Below are 15,589 nucleotides of genomic sequence, written 5' to 3'. Positions count from 1 at the left end.
ACCAATAGTAAGACATTCTAGCACCTTCGAGAACTCAAGAATGAACTAGAAAACGTAAGCCTGCAATAAATAGCTCAGGGTTTTTTGCAGTGGTAGACAGTTCGAGTTCAGAAAGCAAGAAAGAAAGTATAAGGAAAAAGCCACGTGCGTCACCTCGGCAAATTTACCAATTTTTCCAATTGTTTTGGCAAATTTTTCAATATCGTACATCTTTTTGGAAATTAATCGGTGAGTTAAATTTGATATTTTTTGGTCTTGTTGTATGAAAATTTATAGATTTTGCATGCAATGTTATTGATGTTCAATTCAAGATATTGTTTGTAGGTACTTTGTTTTGACTAGTAGTCTCATATAGTTTTTAGTGTTTTAATTCAATGATCAGTGATTGTTTAAATAGTTTTTTTAATCCTTGTGGTTTGTTTAATCAACAGAAATGGCAAAGAAAGCCCCATGCATTGGCATTGACTTGGGTACTACCTACTCGTGTGTAGGTGTATTCCAGCATGGCAAAGTGGAGATCATTGCAAACGATCAGGGTAATCGTACAACACCATCTTACGTTGCGTTTACCGACACAGAACGTCTAATCGGAGATGCAGCCAAAAACCAAGTAGCCATGAATCCTATCAACACAGTTTTTGGTGAGTGCTCACAGTTGAAAATTTGTTGTCATATTTTAATGCTCTGGTTTTTTAGATGCAAAACGTTTGATTGGCCGTCGATTTGATGACGCCACTGTCCAGAGTGATATGAAGCATTGGCCATTCAAAGTTATAAGCGATGGAGGAAAACCGAAAATTCAAGTAGATTACAAAGGGGAAACGAAAACGTTTTCTCCCGAAGAGATCTCTTCTATGGTGCTTGTCAAGATGAAGGAGACGGCTGAAGCTTACCTAGGGCAAAAAGTCACTGATGCCGTGATTACTGTTCCTGCATATTTCAACGATTCCCAACGTCAAGCAACAAAGGATGCAGGAACCATCTCGGGATTGAACGTCCTTCGTATTATTAACGAGCCGACAGCTGCTGCCATTGCTTATGGTAAAATGTTAAATGTTCGTACTGAGTATGAGACATAGTGCTAATGTTTGCTTCTCGATCCAGGTCTGGACAAAAAGGTGACTGGCGAACGGCATGTTTTGATTTTTGATCTTGGTGGCGGCACCTTCGATGTTTCCATGCTCACTATCGAAGAAGGTATTTTCGAAGTTAAATCGACGGCGGGAGATACGCACTTGGGTGGTGAAGACTTCGACAATCGGATGGTCAACCATTTTGTTCAAGAGTTCAACAGAAAACACAAGAAAGATTTGTCTTCTAACCCTCGAGCCCTACGGCGTCTTCGGACAGCTTGCGAGCGGGCCAAGCGCACCTTATCTTCTTCCAGCCAAGCGTCAATCGAGATTGACTCGCTCTACGAAGGCATTGATTTCTACACCAGCATCACAAGGGCGCGTTTCGAAGAGCTATGCGCCGACCTTTTCCGTGGTACTTTGGAGCCAGTTGAGAAGGCCCTGCGAGATGCTAAGATGGACAAGTCCCAAATTCATGAAATCGTATTGGTTGGAGGTTCAACTCGTATTCCCAAAATTCAGAAGATGTTGCAAGACTTCTTCAATGGAAAGGAACTGAACAAGTCTATCAATCCTGATGAAGCCGTCGCATACGGTGCCGCGGTCCAGGCTGCAATTCTTCATGGGGATAAGTCGGAGGCGGTCCAAGATTTGTTGCTGCTTGACGTTGCTCCTCTGTCGCTTGGAATTGAAACAGCTGGCGGTGTTATGACTTCCCTCATCAAGCGGAACACCACTATCCCAACGAAGCAAACTCAAGTTTTCACAACGTATGCTGATAACCAACCTGGCGTCCTCATCCAGGTGTACGAGGGAGAACGAGCCATGACTAAGGACAACAATCTGTTGGGAAAATTCGAGTTGACTGGCATTCCTCCTGCTCCTCGAGGCGTACCCCAGATCGAAGTTACCTTTGACATCGATGCGAACGGCATTTTGAACGTTACTGCTGCCGACAAGTCGACTGGTCGGGAGAACAAGATCACCATCACTAATGACAAAGGCCGTCTATCAAAAGAAGAAATCGAGCGGATGGTGAATGACGCTGATAAGTATCGCGATGAAGATGAAAAGCAGCGTGAACGAGTGTCGGCCAAGAATGCCCTGGAATCGTATTGCTTTAATATGAAACAGACCATTGAAGACGACAAGGTCAAAGACAAGATTCCAGAATCAGACAGACAAACGGTATTGGACAAGTGCAGTGAAGCCATTAAGTGGTTGGATGCGAATCAACTGGCCGACAAAGAAGAATTTGAACATAAGCTGAAGGAAGTGGAAGGAGTCTGCAAGCCGGTTATCACCAAGTTGTACGCAGCCGGTGGTGGAGCTCCAGGAGGAATGCCTGGCGCTGCTGGAGGTGCCCCCCGAGGTGGAGCTGGCGGTCCAACCATCGAGGAGGTTGACTAAAAATCGTGCTCCTAAGCTAATTTGCTCGTCTTAATTCAATACCTGATCAAAATATTTTCTTAAATGTGTCGATTAACGTTATATGCGAGTTACCTAGTCCGTTACAAGTTGTGGTTTAAAACATCTAATTGTTGCTTGCTTTTAAGTATTCCTAATCCAGACGAGGATAAAAGAAAAAAAAAATACAGCTGTACGGATTAATGTAACATCGAAGGTGTGTTGGTTTTTTGCCTACAAGGTGGTATATCGACTATTTGCGGTGCAACTGAACTCGTAAACAGTCCAGACACGCAGCTGTTGAGCAGGTCGGGGTCTCTCTGGTAGACAATCATGTCGTTAGAAATTTAGAATTCCTACAATGACGCGTGGAAGGCCGGCTGGACATCGAAGGAAGTTGTAGACGCAATCGTCTGGCGCCTACTGCAGAAGCAGCCGGACGACATGCGAGATCGAAAGACAACGTAGCAGGATTGAAACAGTTAAGTAATCAAAAGTTATTTTCTATCAATTGGTTAATGCAAAAGCGACATGGAAAAGACGACTAAGTTGTTTTAGTTTTGCCAGCTGAACACAGGTCGTTTTCACTGACAAAGGTACAACCCCCTTTATTAACCGACAAGGCACCCGCTAGCTACAGTACCCAACAGTATGACTGACTTCAGTGACAAAGGTATTTGTATGATTATTAATACAGGATTTATAGACTGCTTAGGATAGAACTTGTAGCAACATCCCTCATTTCTTCCAAGCATTTTTTTAATGCTTCACCAAACTTTTCCGCGCATGTTGTAGGGTTTGAATTGAAGGCAGAGACAGCAAAGTTTATTTCATCACGTCGAGGGTTGTAGCAACATCCATCTGTTAAATACGAAAGTTAACAGTTGGCCACCAATTGCCTTAGATAACATTTGTTACGCTTACATCCATCTGGCGTAACGGGTCCATAACACATAACCATGTCGTTAACGGCTGCAACCTGAAGAACGAGCACATGAAAGAGTTGCTCTTAGTAGTGAACAAAACAACCTACTTGACTAGTCGATAAGCGCCAGTTATTGGACGTGGAGTAACCAGGGTCGAGAAACAGGCTAGGTATATCAATTCCACCCTCGATAGCGAGTCTTTTTAAACCCAAAAGATGGCGATCAATTGCCTGACCATTTATAGCCTGCCAAATGTGAAAAAGCTTTTTAGGAAATATCTTCAGCAAGATGCATGGAGGTGTCTACCATTCCAACGTATCCTTTGTGAGCGTTAACAGCGGATTGCAAAGCTTTAAATTTTTCATGAGGACTGAGATTTTGTTTCAGGTGGATATTAGCAAAATTGACAATCTCCGGTAGACAACTACGGATTGTTTCTGTCCGTCCACCGTGGAATCTTCGGGTGGAAGCCGACTCATAATGGGCAGCCGGATGTCCATGCAGCCTAAAAGAAACAAAACACTTTGCAGAAGAAAGGCACGGTGAGTAGAGTAACGGAGAATAAATCAGTACCTGATGAATGCCATTTGAATTGCAATCTGTATAAAGCTATCGGGACTTAATTTGAGGGCTTTAATATCTTCTTTGCCGAATTTGTCAAAACTGAACGAATTCATCTGTACATCCTGAACCAACTGGTCCACATTACGTTTCGCCAACATCACGGCCTCGTCAAGAGCAGAAGTAAGATTAAACGTTAAACGTTCGCAATGAGGAGTCAAATGCCGCTCATCATCGCGCAAAGTTTTCTCCTGTCTAGAATGTTACGAAAATCACCCCCCCCCAAAAAAAAAAGCCATTTGAAAGGATATTGTTAACGACACCTTGGGGAATGATAGTTACGCGTAATTGACGATGAAATCGGCAAGATTGGCAATGGGAGGTCCTTCGGTAGGAGAATGCTCGTAACAGAGACCGTTCACTCCATCTTCACTCACTATAAGCTGTAAAACATGCACAGTCAGAAGTTTGAGCTGAGATTTCCTGTACATATTTAAGAATCATGTACCTGCAAAGTCTTGTCAAACCAACGGTTTCCCGAATTATTTTCTGCTCCGTAGCCATGTAGAAGTTGCAAAGCCATGCGAGTGGATACTGTCGCATTGTCTTCGATCTTGCTCGACTTGTCCAGACACATGACGAATATGGAATCTTCTATGGCTTGCAATGATGCTCTGTTCACAGGGTCTTTTTAAATTTCCAAATAAAACTTTAGAAGTTACAGAAACAAATTAAAAGATGATACCTTTATTTAATTCTTTATGTGCTATACCCCAAACATTTCGACATTCCGTCGTCAGGAATCCGACACCGGCTGAAGGACCGTTATATTTCTGGGTGACACACGTCAATCCATTAAGAATATCTCTGTCATCCAGGATCTGTCCATTTTCTCCATACACTACTACTTTATAGAACTAAAAAACAAGGAGACTAAAATAATGAAAATCTGCTTTTTCATGAAATTTAATTAATTACTTGATTGTTATGAATCACGATGATATGGTTAGAATCCAAAGCGTGGCGAATGGTATCAGTTTTTAAGCCGGGAATTCGACATCCATTGAACACTTTTGTCTGACAACATAATTATAAATAACTAATTCCTGAAAATTATTTTTTTTAATTACATATTGCGACATGTCCAATGGGCTTTTCCCTAGATAGTCCTGTTCCAGTTTCCCACTAAAAGAAAAAAAACACTGCGATGACAAATGATACCGAATATCATGGAGGATGAGCCTTACACTTACCTATCTATTATTGCCTTGTAGCGAAGCGCTCCGACGATGAGCTTGGCTGCGTAAGCTAAGTGTTCTTTCTTAGATAAGAAATTCTGCTTGGGAAAAACTAGTGCAGGGTTGGAATGAACCAGTACTGGAAGTCTGTAACTCAGATAGGCAGAATCAAGCCACCATTCACTGAGCTAAGTAGAATATTGTAGCATACAATTCTTAATTTTATCTTACATTTAAGGAAAATTATTACTTACCCAATTTGGTTCCTTGGCTCCTTTTTCTTCTAGCATGAGTTGGAGCTTTTCACCTACCCCTCCTGGGGCACCAAAATTCTTTGCCACTTGCTCTGTAACAGCAAACTCATCTTTCGTCAGTAAGGGTTTCACAGTCCTACAAATACTATAATTAGAACTTACTGTTGAAATGTAACATAGCATTTTTATTGCCTTATGTATTGTTCCAGAGTTTGATTGAGCTTTGGAACAGGTAATGATGGTAGTTTTGCATACTGCAAAGCTTTTGAAGACATTGATTTTGTTCTTAATGAATATAATCCAACCTGTAAAAAACACCATTGATTTTAAACTAGGCAAGAAAAAATTTACCAATGTAAGCAGTATACTCCTGGGGAAGCACTTAAAACATGCTTGGAACAGATAAATTTTTGAGAAAGTCCACGAACTGCTCCTGCTGTGGTGTTAGCCATTAAACAACTACTGAAAACTGGAAAATTTCAGACAAGATTAAACCCAGTCCTTGAACCTTTGCTTTTATTTGTTGATCATTGTTATTTACCACCTTTGAATTATACTCACACTGATAAGGTTGGTTGTAGTACAAACAATATGTAAGAGCAAAGATCGTTACTGCCTCTTTCTTATTTAATCACGCTGAAAAAGGCATAAATTTTCAATAACAACCGAGGGTGCTTTTTTACAACGTATGGTAACGACTAACGACAGAAAAAAGAACAGATTCTCCTTTTAACCTAAAATGAAAATTCTTAAAACTCAATTAGCGTCACGTCAGCAATAATATTTGGATAACGAAAATATGTTTATTATTTTTTTGTTTATTATTTGTTATTTTCGTTTTGTTTTAATTTTTTGTTTTGTATTATTTTTAGAAACCAATGACAAAGATCAAGGTTAGATGTCGCGTTTTGGAGTGTTGAGTTTTAGGCGGGAAATGAACAATCCGTCTGCAGAGGTAAAAATAAAAGGAAAAAAAATGGATAGGAGTCTCCAACAAGTCAATACAATTCTAAACTTAGCTAAATTAACCGAGTCTGACATAAAAAAAGATAGTCATGTGTTGCAGTTTATTCCTCAAATTTTAGATTCAAAGCAAGTAAAGCTATTAGAAGTCAGTAAGGACACTTTGGAATACATCAACAGTGGGGAATGGTAAAATATTTTTTAACAAGCTCAGTGATATCGATGAATCAATGATACATATATACATACCTTCGTGCAAACAGCCTTTTTATAAAAGGTAATGAAGATGCCCATGTTATCATATGCAGCAATTCAAATTCATTTGAATTAAAAGAAGCAGAAACATCAAATAGTATGCTTCTGATGCCATCTCTTTTGCAAGGAACACTTATAGAAGACACAGGATCAAGAACTCTGAAGAAACAAGAGGTAACACAACTTTATAATTGTGATTCAATAAACTAGTATGTCTTTTTTTAAATATGCAGGTGTTTGGTGTCTACCACACTTATTATGAGATGAGGCTCACCAGGCCAAAGCTGCAATCACTTAGGAATGCATTAGCCAAATACCCCTACAGAGGGAAAAATTCTGAAGTTATTAAAGAAGCTGTGGGTCAATCATTTACTGAACTTAAAGTAATGATTCAGGCAAGTGAAGAGGAAATAATAAACCAGCTTCAAGAGATGCCAGCAGCAAAAGTGAGAGGCAAATGGCGATTACTTGATGTTGGTTTTTTGTTTGGCTGGGTTTCGTACCTAGATTCCATCTTAAGAGAGAAAAAATTAAGCCTTGAGGAGGTTACACTAGCTAACATTGAGAACTGGATGGGGTTGTACGATACTGAAGATATAAATGCAAAATGTATTTCACTTTTCATGGAGGTGGATGGAAACAGTTTGAGATGGAAACCAGAGGCTGTCTCTCAATTATTTGCCCTGTATCTCTTGCCAGAGCTAAGAGCATTTGACAGCAAGGACTTTTTCACTGCTTGGCAACAATCAATGCCTGTAGGGGTGATGACCAACGAAGAACACTTAAACGGCGTAGCTCTTGTCGACTATGACTCAAATCCGTCATTAGTTAAATATTTGCCTGAATTCGAGTTACCAGAGGAGATTAACGAAAGGTTGGACATTTTGTTTCGTAACAGAGCGAAATGGACATTACAGTCCATCACACCTTATGTTCAGTACGTAGTGAAACGATTATTTTCAGTACTATCATCTAACTCCGCTTCCTTGGATATTTGTCTAGGCCACTGACTGACAACAATTTGAATGTTGCAGCTTTGCTAACCAAGTATGCGAGATCCTCAACCATAAATGGAGTGAAGTACTACAGTTCGAAATACTAAGATAAACAGAAACAACGATGGACTAAGAGAGAAGATACCCCATTTTTCTTTATTGTTTCCATTATACATTGTAACTTATCAGAACATATCTATCACTAATACATCCACGATTGTTCCATTAGGAATCGTCAATATTTCTGGTGTCTTGGAGGGTAAAATGGCGAGCCCATTGGCACGACTCATACTTTGAAGGCGACTACTTCTTTGGTTTCCAGTGGAGATCGCGCATGCAATGGGTTTCTCTGCATGCCACTGAAGAGTCACACGATGATATTCTGGGCGAGAATCAAGAGGAAAGTGACCTATGGAGTTCGACAGCTCTGCTCTTACCCTTATTGGAAGATGTCTTCCATGCCCGGACATTTTTTTACAAGCTGGGATAACGAACAGATGACAAGTCACTATAGCGGAGACAGGATTTCCTGGCAAGGCAAAGATTAATTTTGTCTTCCCATCATGTTGACACGAGGCAAAAGTGGTTGGCTTTCCAGGTTTCATATCAACGCGACCGAAGTGGATCACGGCGTTGAATCTACTAACTAAAATGTGGCGAAGTAGATCCATTTCACCCATTGAAACCCCTCCAGTAGAGACTAGAACATCCGCCTTCTCAAAAGCTGCATTGATCCGCTGATGTAGTGACTCAGGATGATCTTCGGCTATTCCAGCGTCGACGGTGGGAAATCCCTGTTGCTTTAAGAAGGTCAGTAATGCTGGTCGGTTACTGTCTCGGATGCGTCCGGATTGCAAGTCGGTTTTGCTTTCTTGTAACTCGTTACCAGTAGATAACACGGCTACGATTGGTAATGCGTAAACTTCTACCTCCGTTTGACCTACCGTGGCGAGAATTCCCACGTCAGTAGGAGTGAGAACAGTTCCCCTTTCAAGCACAAGATCTCCTTCTTTGATATCGCAGCCAATAGACCGGATCTCCTGACCACGTTGAACTTCAGCCATTATTTCAACTTGCAATTCTTCTTGGCCATCTTCAGACGCAGAAATTAATTTGGTCTCTTCCACCATAATAACGGAGTCGGCTCCTGGTGGTAAGGGAGCACCTGTGCTGATCCTGGCACAATATCCAGAGTGAATCTTTACTTCAGCAAGTTGTGAACCCGCGATCGACGCACCAATTACTTGTCGCACACCTAGGCCATCCGAAGCTATGACAGCATAGCCATCTTTCATTGAAGCTGGAAAAGGGGGAAGGGGATCCCGTGAAAAGATGTCTGAAGCCAGTACACGGCCAACACCACCCATATAATCGATAGCTTCGTATGCTGTGACACTGCAGTGATTAAGAACAATGTCTTGCGCTTCCGTTACATTTATCATTGGAAAATTTGAATGTCTAGGACGGAATGCAACTGCTTGAGGGTCCCCTGGACTTAAATTCTGGCAGGAATGATGATGTCTTTTGACCTGCATTGCAGACAACTGCATAATCTTATGGGTTTCAGCAACATCTTTGCTTCCAGTTATTAAATCAACAGCATGTTGCAAGGATGGAGCTATCATTTGAAAGCATTCTTTAACAGCCTTCGGACTTCCAGGTAAATTTATGATAAGACTTTGCTTTCTAATGCCACATACTGGCCTGGATAGCATAGCAAGAGGAGTGATTTCAAGTGACATTTTTATCATTGCCAAGCTGAGACCAGGAGCTTCCCTCTCAATGACTGTCCTGGTTGCTTCTGGTGTTATATCTCTTGGAGAAAACCCTGTTCCTCCTAAAGTGAAAATCAAATTAACTTTCAAACAATCACACCAATTGGTAAGAACTGTGTTTATGGCTTCTAATTCATCAGGAACACATTCCTCCACCAGGACTTTGGCTTTTAGATGAAAGCCTCCATCAACCAATTCACGCAGACAGCTTCCGCTGATGTCTTTGGTCAACTGTTGGAAACAGCGGTCACTGACTGTATCAAATCAAATTCAATTATTCAAATTCAAATTAGACCCCAGACACTATTATCATACCAGTCAACAGCCCAACAGAAATCTTCCGGTCTTCATCGGTCATCGCAATGCAAAATTTGGGTGTTTGCAATCGTTAAAATCGACAAGCTCTGGGACAATATTCCTGAACTAATGATTCAGAAACTCACGACTAACCATTGAACCCTGATTAGCTGTCTGCTGGTAAAGATGAAAATAACGACATTGTCTATTTTTTCATATAACAGAAAAATGAATTAAAGAAATATATTTAAAAGTTACAAAAAACGCTACGAATTTTGAGGCTTGCCTTTATTATTTTTTTCAGAAAACTCAAAATTGGGACATGTCTCAGAATTGGACAAAACTAGGGATCGGCTCCGAGCTAATCGGGGCACTATTTTACGGATCTACGGGGCTTTCGGGGTGAAAATATTTTCACCCACGACAAACGCAATTAGGGTTCAATCGGGGTACGTAATCAGATGTACAACCCCTATTTATATAAAATCAATCGATTTAGAAAAAAACATATTCGATCGACTTTTTCAACCTGATTGCCTAAAACAGAAAATCAAGATTATACCTCATGCTAACCGCTAATCCCAGGTGTTAACCCAAAACTTTAAAGACGACCATCTTTAAAAATGGTGTCGGAGCAATCGGGGATAACAAGGATTTTATGCCCCACCCCGCCCTAGTTGACGAACTGGTCCCCCTAATGTGCCCCGAATGGCTTTTTCGGGGAGGGGAAAAAGCAACTGCTTTGAATTACTGATTTACTGTATCGTTAACTTATTTGTACTGTATCGTGATGGCGCTGTAGCATACTAGCGCGCCAACTTTGTAACCCGTTTTTTACGTTTAATTCAGAAATTTCAAGTCCCACAAGAAAACAAAGCCAGTTTTCTTCATTCTCGTTACATTTTAAATCTAATCCACATATTTTCATATACTATACTCAAGTTTTGGTAAAAATACAAAATTGGCAAAAAAGTAGGGCTTATCACTTTGAATGAAAATATCATAAAAACTATAAGTTCCACGTAAAAATGAAGTCGGTTTTCATGATTGCTGTTAAATTTTGAATCGAAACCATGTATTTTTGGCCAAATCTAGAATTTAGTCAAAAATGAAAAAGTGGGAAGGCTATACCCTTCTCATTTTTGCGAAAATCGGCCAAAAACGGAATCTCTTGGAATTCGCTCAAAAGCACGTGTGATACTCAAATTCGAATGCTGATTTCGTAGAACTCATTCGTTTTCTTGTGAAATCACCCGTTTTTAAAATATCTTAAATAATTGTACTGTATCGTGATGTCGCTGTAGCATACTAGCGCGCCAACTTTGTAACCCGTTTTTTACGTTTAATTCAGAAATTTCAAGTCCCACAAGAAAACAAAGCCAGTTTTCTTCATTCTCGTTATATTTTAAATCTAATCCACATATTTTCATATACTATACTCAAGTTTTGGTAAAAATACAAAATTGGCAAAAAAGTAGGGCTTATCACTTTGAATGAAAATATCATAAAAACTATAAATTCCACGTAAAAATGAAGTCGGTTTTCATGATTGCTGTTAAATTTTGAATCGAAACCATGTATCTTTGGCCAAATCTAGAATTTAGTCAAAAATGAAAAAGTGGGAAGACCCTTCTCATTTTTGCGAAAATCGGCCAAAAACGGAATCTCTTGGAATTCGCTCAAAAGCACGTGTGATACTCAAATTCGAATGCTGATTTCGTAGAACTCATTCGTTTTCTTGTGAAATCACCCGTTTTTAAAATATCTTAAATAATTGTACTGTATCGTGATGGCGCTGTAGCATACTAGCGCGCCAACTTTGTAACCCGTTTTTTACGTTTAATTCAGAAATTTCAAGTCCCACAAGAAACAAAGCCAGTTTTCTTCATTCTCGTTACATTTTAAATCTAATCCACATATTGTCATATACTATACTCAAGTTTTGGTAAAAATACAAAATTGGCAAAAAAGTAGGGCTTATCACTTTGAATGAAAATATCATAAAAACTATAAGTTCCACGTAAAAATGAAGTCGGTTTTCATGATTGCTGTTAAATTTTGAATCGAAACCATGTATTTTTGGCCAAATCTAGAATTTAGTCAAAAATGAAAAAGTGGGAAGGCTATACCCTTCTCATTTATGCGAAAATCGGCCAAAAACGGAATCTCTTGGAATTCGCTCAAAAGCACGTGTGATACTCAAATTCGAATGCTGATTTCGTAGAACTCATTCGTTTTCTTGTGAAATCACCCGTTTTTAAAATATCTTAAATAATTGTACTGTATCGTGATGGCGCTGTAGCATACTAGCGCGCCAACTTTGTAACCCGTTTTTTACGTTTAATTCAGAAATTTCAAGTCCCACAAGAAAGCAAAGCCAGTTTTCTTCATTCTCGTTACATTTTAAATCTAATCCACATATTGTCATATACTATACTCAAGTTTTGGTAAAAATACAAAATTGGCAAAAAAGTAGGGCTTATCACTTTGAATGAAAATATCATAAAAACTATAAGTTCCACGTAAAAATGAAGTCGGTTTTCATGATTGCTGTTAAATTTTGAATCGAAACCATGTATTTTTGGCCAAATCTAGAATTTAGTCAAAAATGAAAAAGTGGGAAGGCTATACCCTTCTCATTTTTGCGAAAATCGGCCAAAAACGGAATCTCTTGGAATTCGCTCAAAAGCACGTGTGATACTCAAATTCGAATGCTGATTTCGTAGAACTCATTCGTTTTCTTGTGAAATCACCCGTTTTTAAAATATCTTAAATAATTGTACTGTATCGTGATGGCGCTGTAGCATACTAGCGCGCCAACTTTGTAACCCGTTTTTTACGTTTAATTCAGAAATTTCAAGTCCCACAAGAAAGCAAAGCCAGTTTTCTTCATTCTCGTTACATTTTAAATCTAATCCACATATTGTCATATACTATACTCAAGTTTTGGTAAAAATACAAAATTGGCAAAAAAGTAGGGCTTATCACTTTGAATGAAAATATCATAAAAACTATAAGTTCCACGTAAAAATGAAGTCGGTTTTCATGATTGCTGTTAAATTTTGAATCGAAACCATGTATTTTTGGCCAAATCTAGAATTTAGTCAAAAATGAAAAAGTGGGAAGGCTATACCCTTCTCATTTATGCGAAAATCGGCCAAAAACGGAATCTCTTGGAATTCGCTCAAAAGCACGTGTGATACTCAAATTCGAATGCTGATTTCGTAGAATTCATTCGTTTTCTTGTGAAATCACCCGTTTTTAAAATATCTTAAATAATTGTACTGTATCGTGATGGCGCTGTAGCATACTAGCGCGCCAACTTTGTAACCCGTTTTTTACGTTTAATTCAGAAATTTCAAGTCCCACAAGAAAGCAAAGCCAGTTTTCTTCATTCTCGTTACATTTTAAATCTAATCCACATATTGTCATATACTATACTCAAGTTTTGGTAAAAATACAAAATTGGCAAAAAAGTAGGGCTTATCACTTTGAATGAAAATATCATAAAAACTATAAGTTCCACGTAAAAATGAAGTCGGTTTTCATGATTGCTGTTAAATTTTGAATCGAAACCATGTATTTTTGGCCAAATCTAGAATTTAGTCAAAAATGAAAAAGTGGGAAGGCTATACCCTTCTCATTTTTGCGAAAATCGGCCAAAAACGGAATCTCTTGGAATTCGCTCAAAAGCACGTGTGATACTCAAATTCGAATGCTGATTTCGTAGAACTCATTCGTTTTCTTGTGAAATCACCCGTTTTTAAAATATCTTAAATAATTGTACTGTATCGTGATGGCGCTGTAGCATACTAGCGCGCCAACTTTGTAACCCGTTTTTTACGTTTAATTCAGAAATTTCAAGTCCCACAAGAAAGCAAAGCCAGTTTTCTTCATTCTCGTTACATTTTAAATCTAATCCACATATTGTCATATACTATACTCAAGTTTTGGTAAAAATACAAAATTGGCAAAAAAGTAGGGCTTATCACTTTGAATGAAAATATCATAAAAACTATAAGTTCCACGTAAAAATGAAGTCGGTTTTCATGATTGCTGTTAAATTTTGAATCGAAACCATGTATTTTTGGCCAAATCTAGAATTTAGTCAAAAATGAAAAAGTGGGAAGGCTATACCCTTCTCATTTTTGCGAAAATCGGCCAAAAACGGAATCTCTTTGAATTCGCTCAAACGAACGTGTGATACTCAAATTTGAATGCTGATTTCGTAGAACTCATTCGTTTTCTTGTGAAATCACCCGTTTTTAAAATATCTTAAATAATTGTACTGTATCGTGATGGCGCTGTAGCATACTAGCGCGCCAACTTTGTAACCCGTTTTTTACGTTTAATTCAGAAATTTCAAGTCCCACAAGAAAACAAAGCCAGTTTTCTTCATTCTCGTTACATTTTAAATCTAATCTACATATTTTCATATACTATAGTCAAGTTTTGGTAAAAATACAAAATTGGCAAAAAAGTAGGGCTTATCACTTTGAATGAAAATATCATAAAAACTATAAGTTCCACGTAAAAATGAAGTCGGTTTTCATGATTGCTGTTAAATTTTGAATCGAAACCATGTATTTTTGGCCAAATCTAGAATTTAGTCAAAAATGAAAAAGTGGGAAGGCTATACCCTTCTCATTTTTGCGAAAATCGGCCAAAAACGGAATCTCTTGGAATTCGCTCAAACGAACGTGTGATACTCAAATTTGAATGCTGATTTCGTAGAACTCATTCGTTTTCTTGTGAAATCACCCGTTTTTAAAATATCTTAAATAATTGTACTGTATCGTGATGGCGCTGTAGCATACTAGCGCGCCAACTTTGTAACCCGTTTTTTACGTTTAATTCAGAAATTTCAAGTCCCACAAGAAAACAAAGGCAGTTTTCTTCATTCTCGTTACATTTTAAATCTAATCTACATATTTTCATATACTATAGTCAAGTTTTGGTAAAAATACAAAATTGGCAAAAAAGTAGGGCTTATCACTTTGAATGAAAATATCATAAAAACTATAAGTTCCACGTAAAAATGAAGTCGGTTTTCATGATTGCTGTTAAATTTTGAATCGAAACCATGTATTTTTGGCCAAATCTAGAATTTAGTCAAAAATGAAAAAGTGGGAAGGCTATACCCTTCTCATTTTTGCGAAAATCGGCCAAAAACGGAATCTCTTGGAATTCGCTCAAACGAACGTGTGATACTCAAATTTGAATGCTGATTTCGTAGAACTCATTCGTTTTCTTGTGAAATCACCCGTTTTTAAAATATCTTAAATAATTGTACTGTATCGTGATGGCGCTGTAGCATACTAGCGCGCCAACTTTGTAACCCGTTTTTTACGTTTAATTCAGAAATTTCAAGTCCCACAAGAAAACAAAGGCAGTTTTCTTCATTCTCGTTACATTTTAAATCTAATCTACATATTTTCATATACTATAGTCAAGTTTTGGTAAAAATACAAAATTGGCAAAAAAGTAGGGCTTATCACTTTGAATGAAAATATCATAAAAACTATAAGTTCCACGTAAAAATGAAGTCGGTTTTCATGATTGCTGTTAAATTTTGAATCGAAACCATGTATTTTTGGCCAAATCTAGAATTTAGTCAAAAATGAAAAAGTGGGAAGGCTATACCCTTCTCATTTTTGCGAAAATCGGCCAAAAACGGAATCTCTTGGAATTCGCTCAAACGAACGTGTGATACTCAAATTCGAATGCTGATTTCGTAGAACTCATTCGTTTTCTTGTGAAATCACCCGTTTTTAAAATATCTTAAATAATTGTACTGTATCGTGATGGCGCTGTAGCATACTAGCGCGCCAACTTTGTAACCCGT

The 15,589-nt window shown here is 38.4% G+C and overlaps 4 protein-coding genes across 5 annotated transcripts; 2 read left to right on the top strand and 2 right to left on the bottom strand.

The window, feature by feature from the left end:
- The first annotated feature begins 72 nt into the window (after positions 1–72).
- LOC116919487 (heat shock 70 kDa protein cognate 4) lies at positions 73–2,689 on the top strand. Its single transcript, XM_032925489.2, has 4 exons — positions 73–228; positions 432–641; positions 697–1,041; positions 1,105–2,689. Exons 2-4 carry the CDS (start codon positions 434–436, stop codon positions 2,481–2,483), a joined length of 1,932 nt encoding a protein of 643 aa, XP_032781380.2. The 5' UTR covers positions 73–228; positions 432–433; the 3' UTR covers positions 2,484–2,689.
- Positions 2,690–3,029: 340 nt separating this feature from the next.
- LOC116919488 (carnitine O-acetyltransferase) lies at positions 3,030–6,243 on the bottom strand. 2 transcript variants are annotated; one of them, XM_032925491.2, is made up of 15 exons: positions 6,004–6,243; positions 5,828–5,928; positions 5,652–5,764; positions 5,460–5,595; positions 5,221–5,393; positions 5,098–5,152; positions 4,946–5,044; positions 4,713–4,884; positions 4,476–4,654; positions 4,310–4,410; positions 3,980–4,222; positions 3,713–3,911; positions 3,514–3,651; positions 3,405–3,459; positions 3,030–3,341 (listed from the first exon to the last, which is right to left on the bottom strand). In XM_032925491.2, exons 2-15 carry the CDS (start codon positions 5,909–5,911, stop codon positions 3,181–3,183), a joined length of 1,908 nt encoding a protein of 635 aa, XP_032781382.2. In that variant the 5' UTR covers positions 5,912–5,928; positions 6,004–6,243; the 3' UTR covers positions 3,030–3,180. The 2 variants fall into 2 exon arrangements, with proteins under 2 accessions (XP_032781382.2, XP_032781381.2); XM_032925490.2 differs by having other exon boundaries at positions 6,021–6,243.
- A 136-nt stretch (positions 6,244–6,379) lies between these two features.
- LOC116919494 (sister chromatid cohesion protein DCC1) lies at positions 6,380–7,900 on the top strand. Its single transcript, XM_032925501.2, has 4 exons — positions 6,380–6,611; positions 6,686–6,851; positions 6,911–7,614; positions 7,680–7,900. Exons 1-4 carry the CDS (start codon positions 6,394–6,396, stop codon positions 7,777–7,779), a joined length of 1,188 nt encoding a protein of 395 aa, XP_032781392.2. The 5' UTR covers positions 6,380–6,393; the 3' UTR covers positions 7,780–7,900.
- LOC116919489 (gephyrin) lies at positions 7,803–9,959 on the bottom strand. The gene is made up of 2 exons (XM_032925492.2): positions 9,763–9,959; positions 7,803–9,701 (listed from the first exon to the last, which is right to left on the bottom strand). Exons 1-2 carry the CDS (start codon positions 9,803–9,805, stop codon positions 7,858–7,860), a joined length of 1,887 nt encoding a protein of 628 aa, XP_032781383.2. The 5' UTR covers positions 9,806–9,959; the 3' UTR covers positions 7,803–7,857.
- Positions 9,960–15,589: the final 5,630 nt, after the last annotated feature.

The sequence above is a fragment of the Daphnia magna genome, linkage group LG3, assembly GCF_020631705.1.
Source record: "Daphnia magna isolate NIES linkage group LG3, ASM2063170v1.1, whole genome shotgun sequence".
Lineage (NCBI taxonomy): Eukaryota > Metazoa > Arthropoda > Branchiopoda > Diplostraca > Daphniidae > Daphnia > Daphnia magna.
Note: the sequence above shows the minus strand (reverse complement) of the source record. Positions and strands in the feature narration are given on the sequence as shown.

Excerpts from the sequence above, each read along its gene's own strand:
- LOC116919494 (XM_032925501.2), top strand. The coding sequence starts at position 6,394 with ATGAACAATCCGTCTGCAGAGGTAAAAATAAAAGGAAAAAAAATGGAT. Across the intron at positions 6,612-6,685 it reads TACATCAACAGTGGGGAATG|CCTTTTTATAAAAGGTAATG; the intron begins GTAAAATATTTT and ends TCGTGCAAACAG. Across the intron at positions 6,852-6,910 it reads GAACTCTGAAGAAACAAGAG|GTGTTTGGTGTCTACCACAC; the intron begins GTAACACAACTT and ends TTAAATATGCAG.
- LOC116919489 (XM_032925492.2), bottom strand. The coding sequence starts at position 9,805 with ATGACCGATGAAGACCGGAAGATTTCTGTTGGGCTGTTGACTG. Across the intron at positions 9,702-9,762 it reads TTCTGTTGGGCTGTTGACTG|TCAGTGACCGCTGTTTCCAA; the intron begins GTATGATAATAG and ends GATTTGATACAG.
- LOC116919488 (XM_032925491.2), bottom strand. The coding sequence starts at position 5,911 with ATGGCTAACACCACAGCAGGAGCAGTTCGTGGACTTTCTCAAAAATTT. Across the intron at positions 5,394-5,459 it reads GAGCCAAGGAACCAAATTGG|CTCAGTGAATGGTGGCTTGA; the intron begins GTAAGTAATAAT and ends TATTCTACTTAG. Across the intron at positions 3,912-3,979 it reads ATTCAAATGGCATTCATCAG|GCTGCATGGACATCCGGCTG; the intron begins GTACTGATTTAT and ends TGTTTCTTTTAG.
- LOC116919487 (XM_032925489.2), top strand. The coding sequence starts at position 434 with ATGGCAAAGAAAGCCCCATGCATTGGCATTGACTTGGGTACTACCTAC. Across the intron at positions 642-696 it reads TCCTATCAACACAGTTTTTG|ATGCAAAACGTTTGATTGGC; the intron begins GTGAGTGCTCAC and ends CTGGTTTTTTAG. Across the intron at positions 1,042-1,104 it reads AGCTGCTGCCATTGCTTATG|GTCTGGACAAAAAGGTGACT; the intron begins GTAAAATGTTAA and ends TTCTCGATCCAG.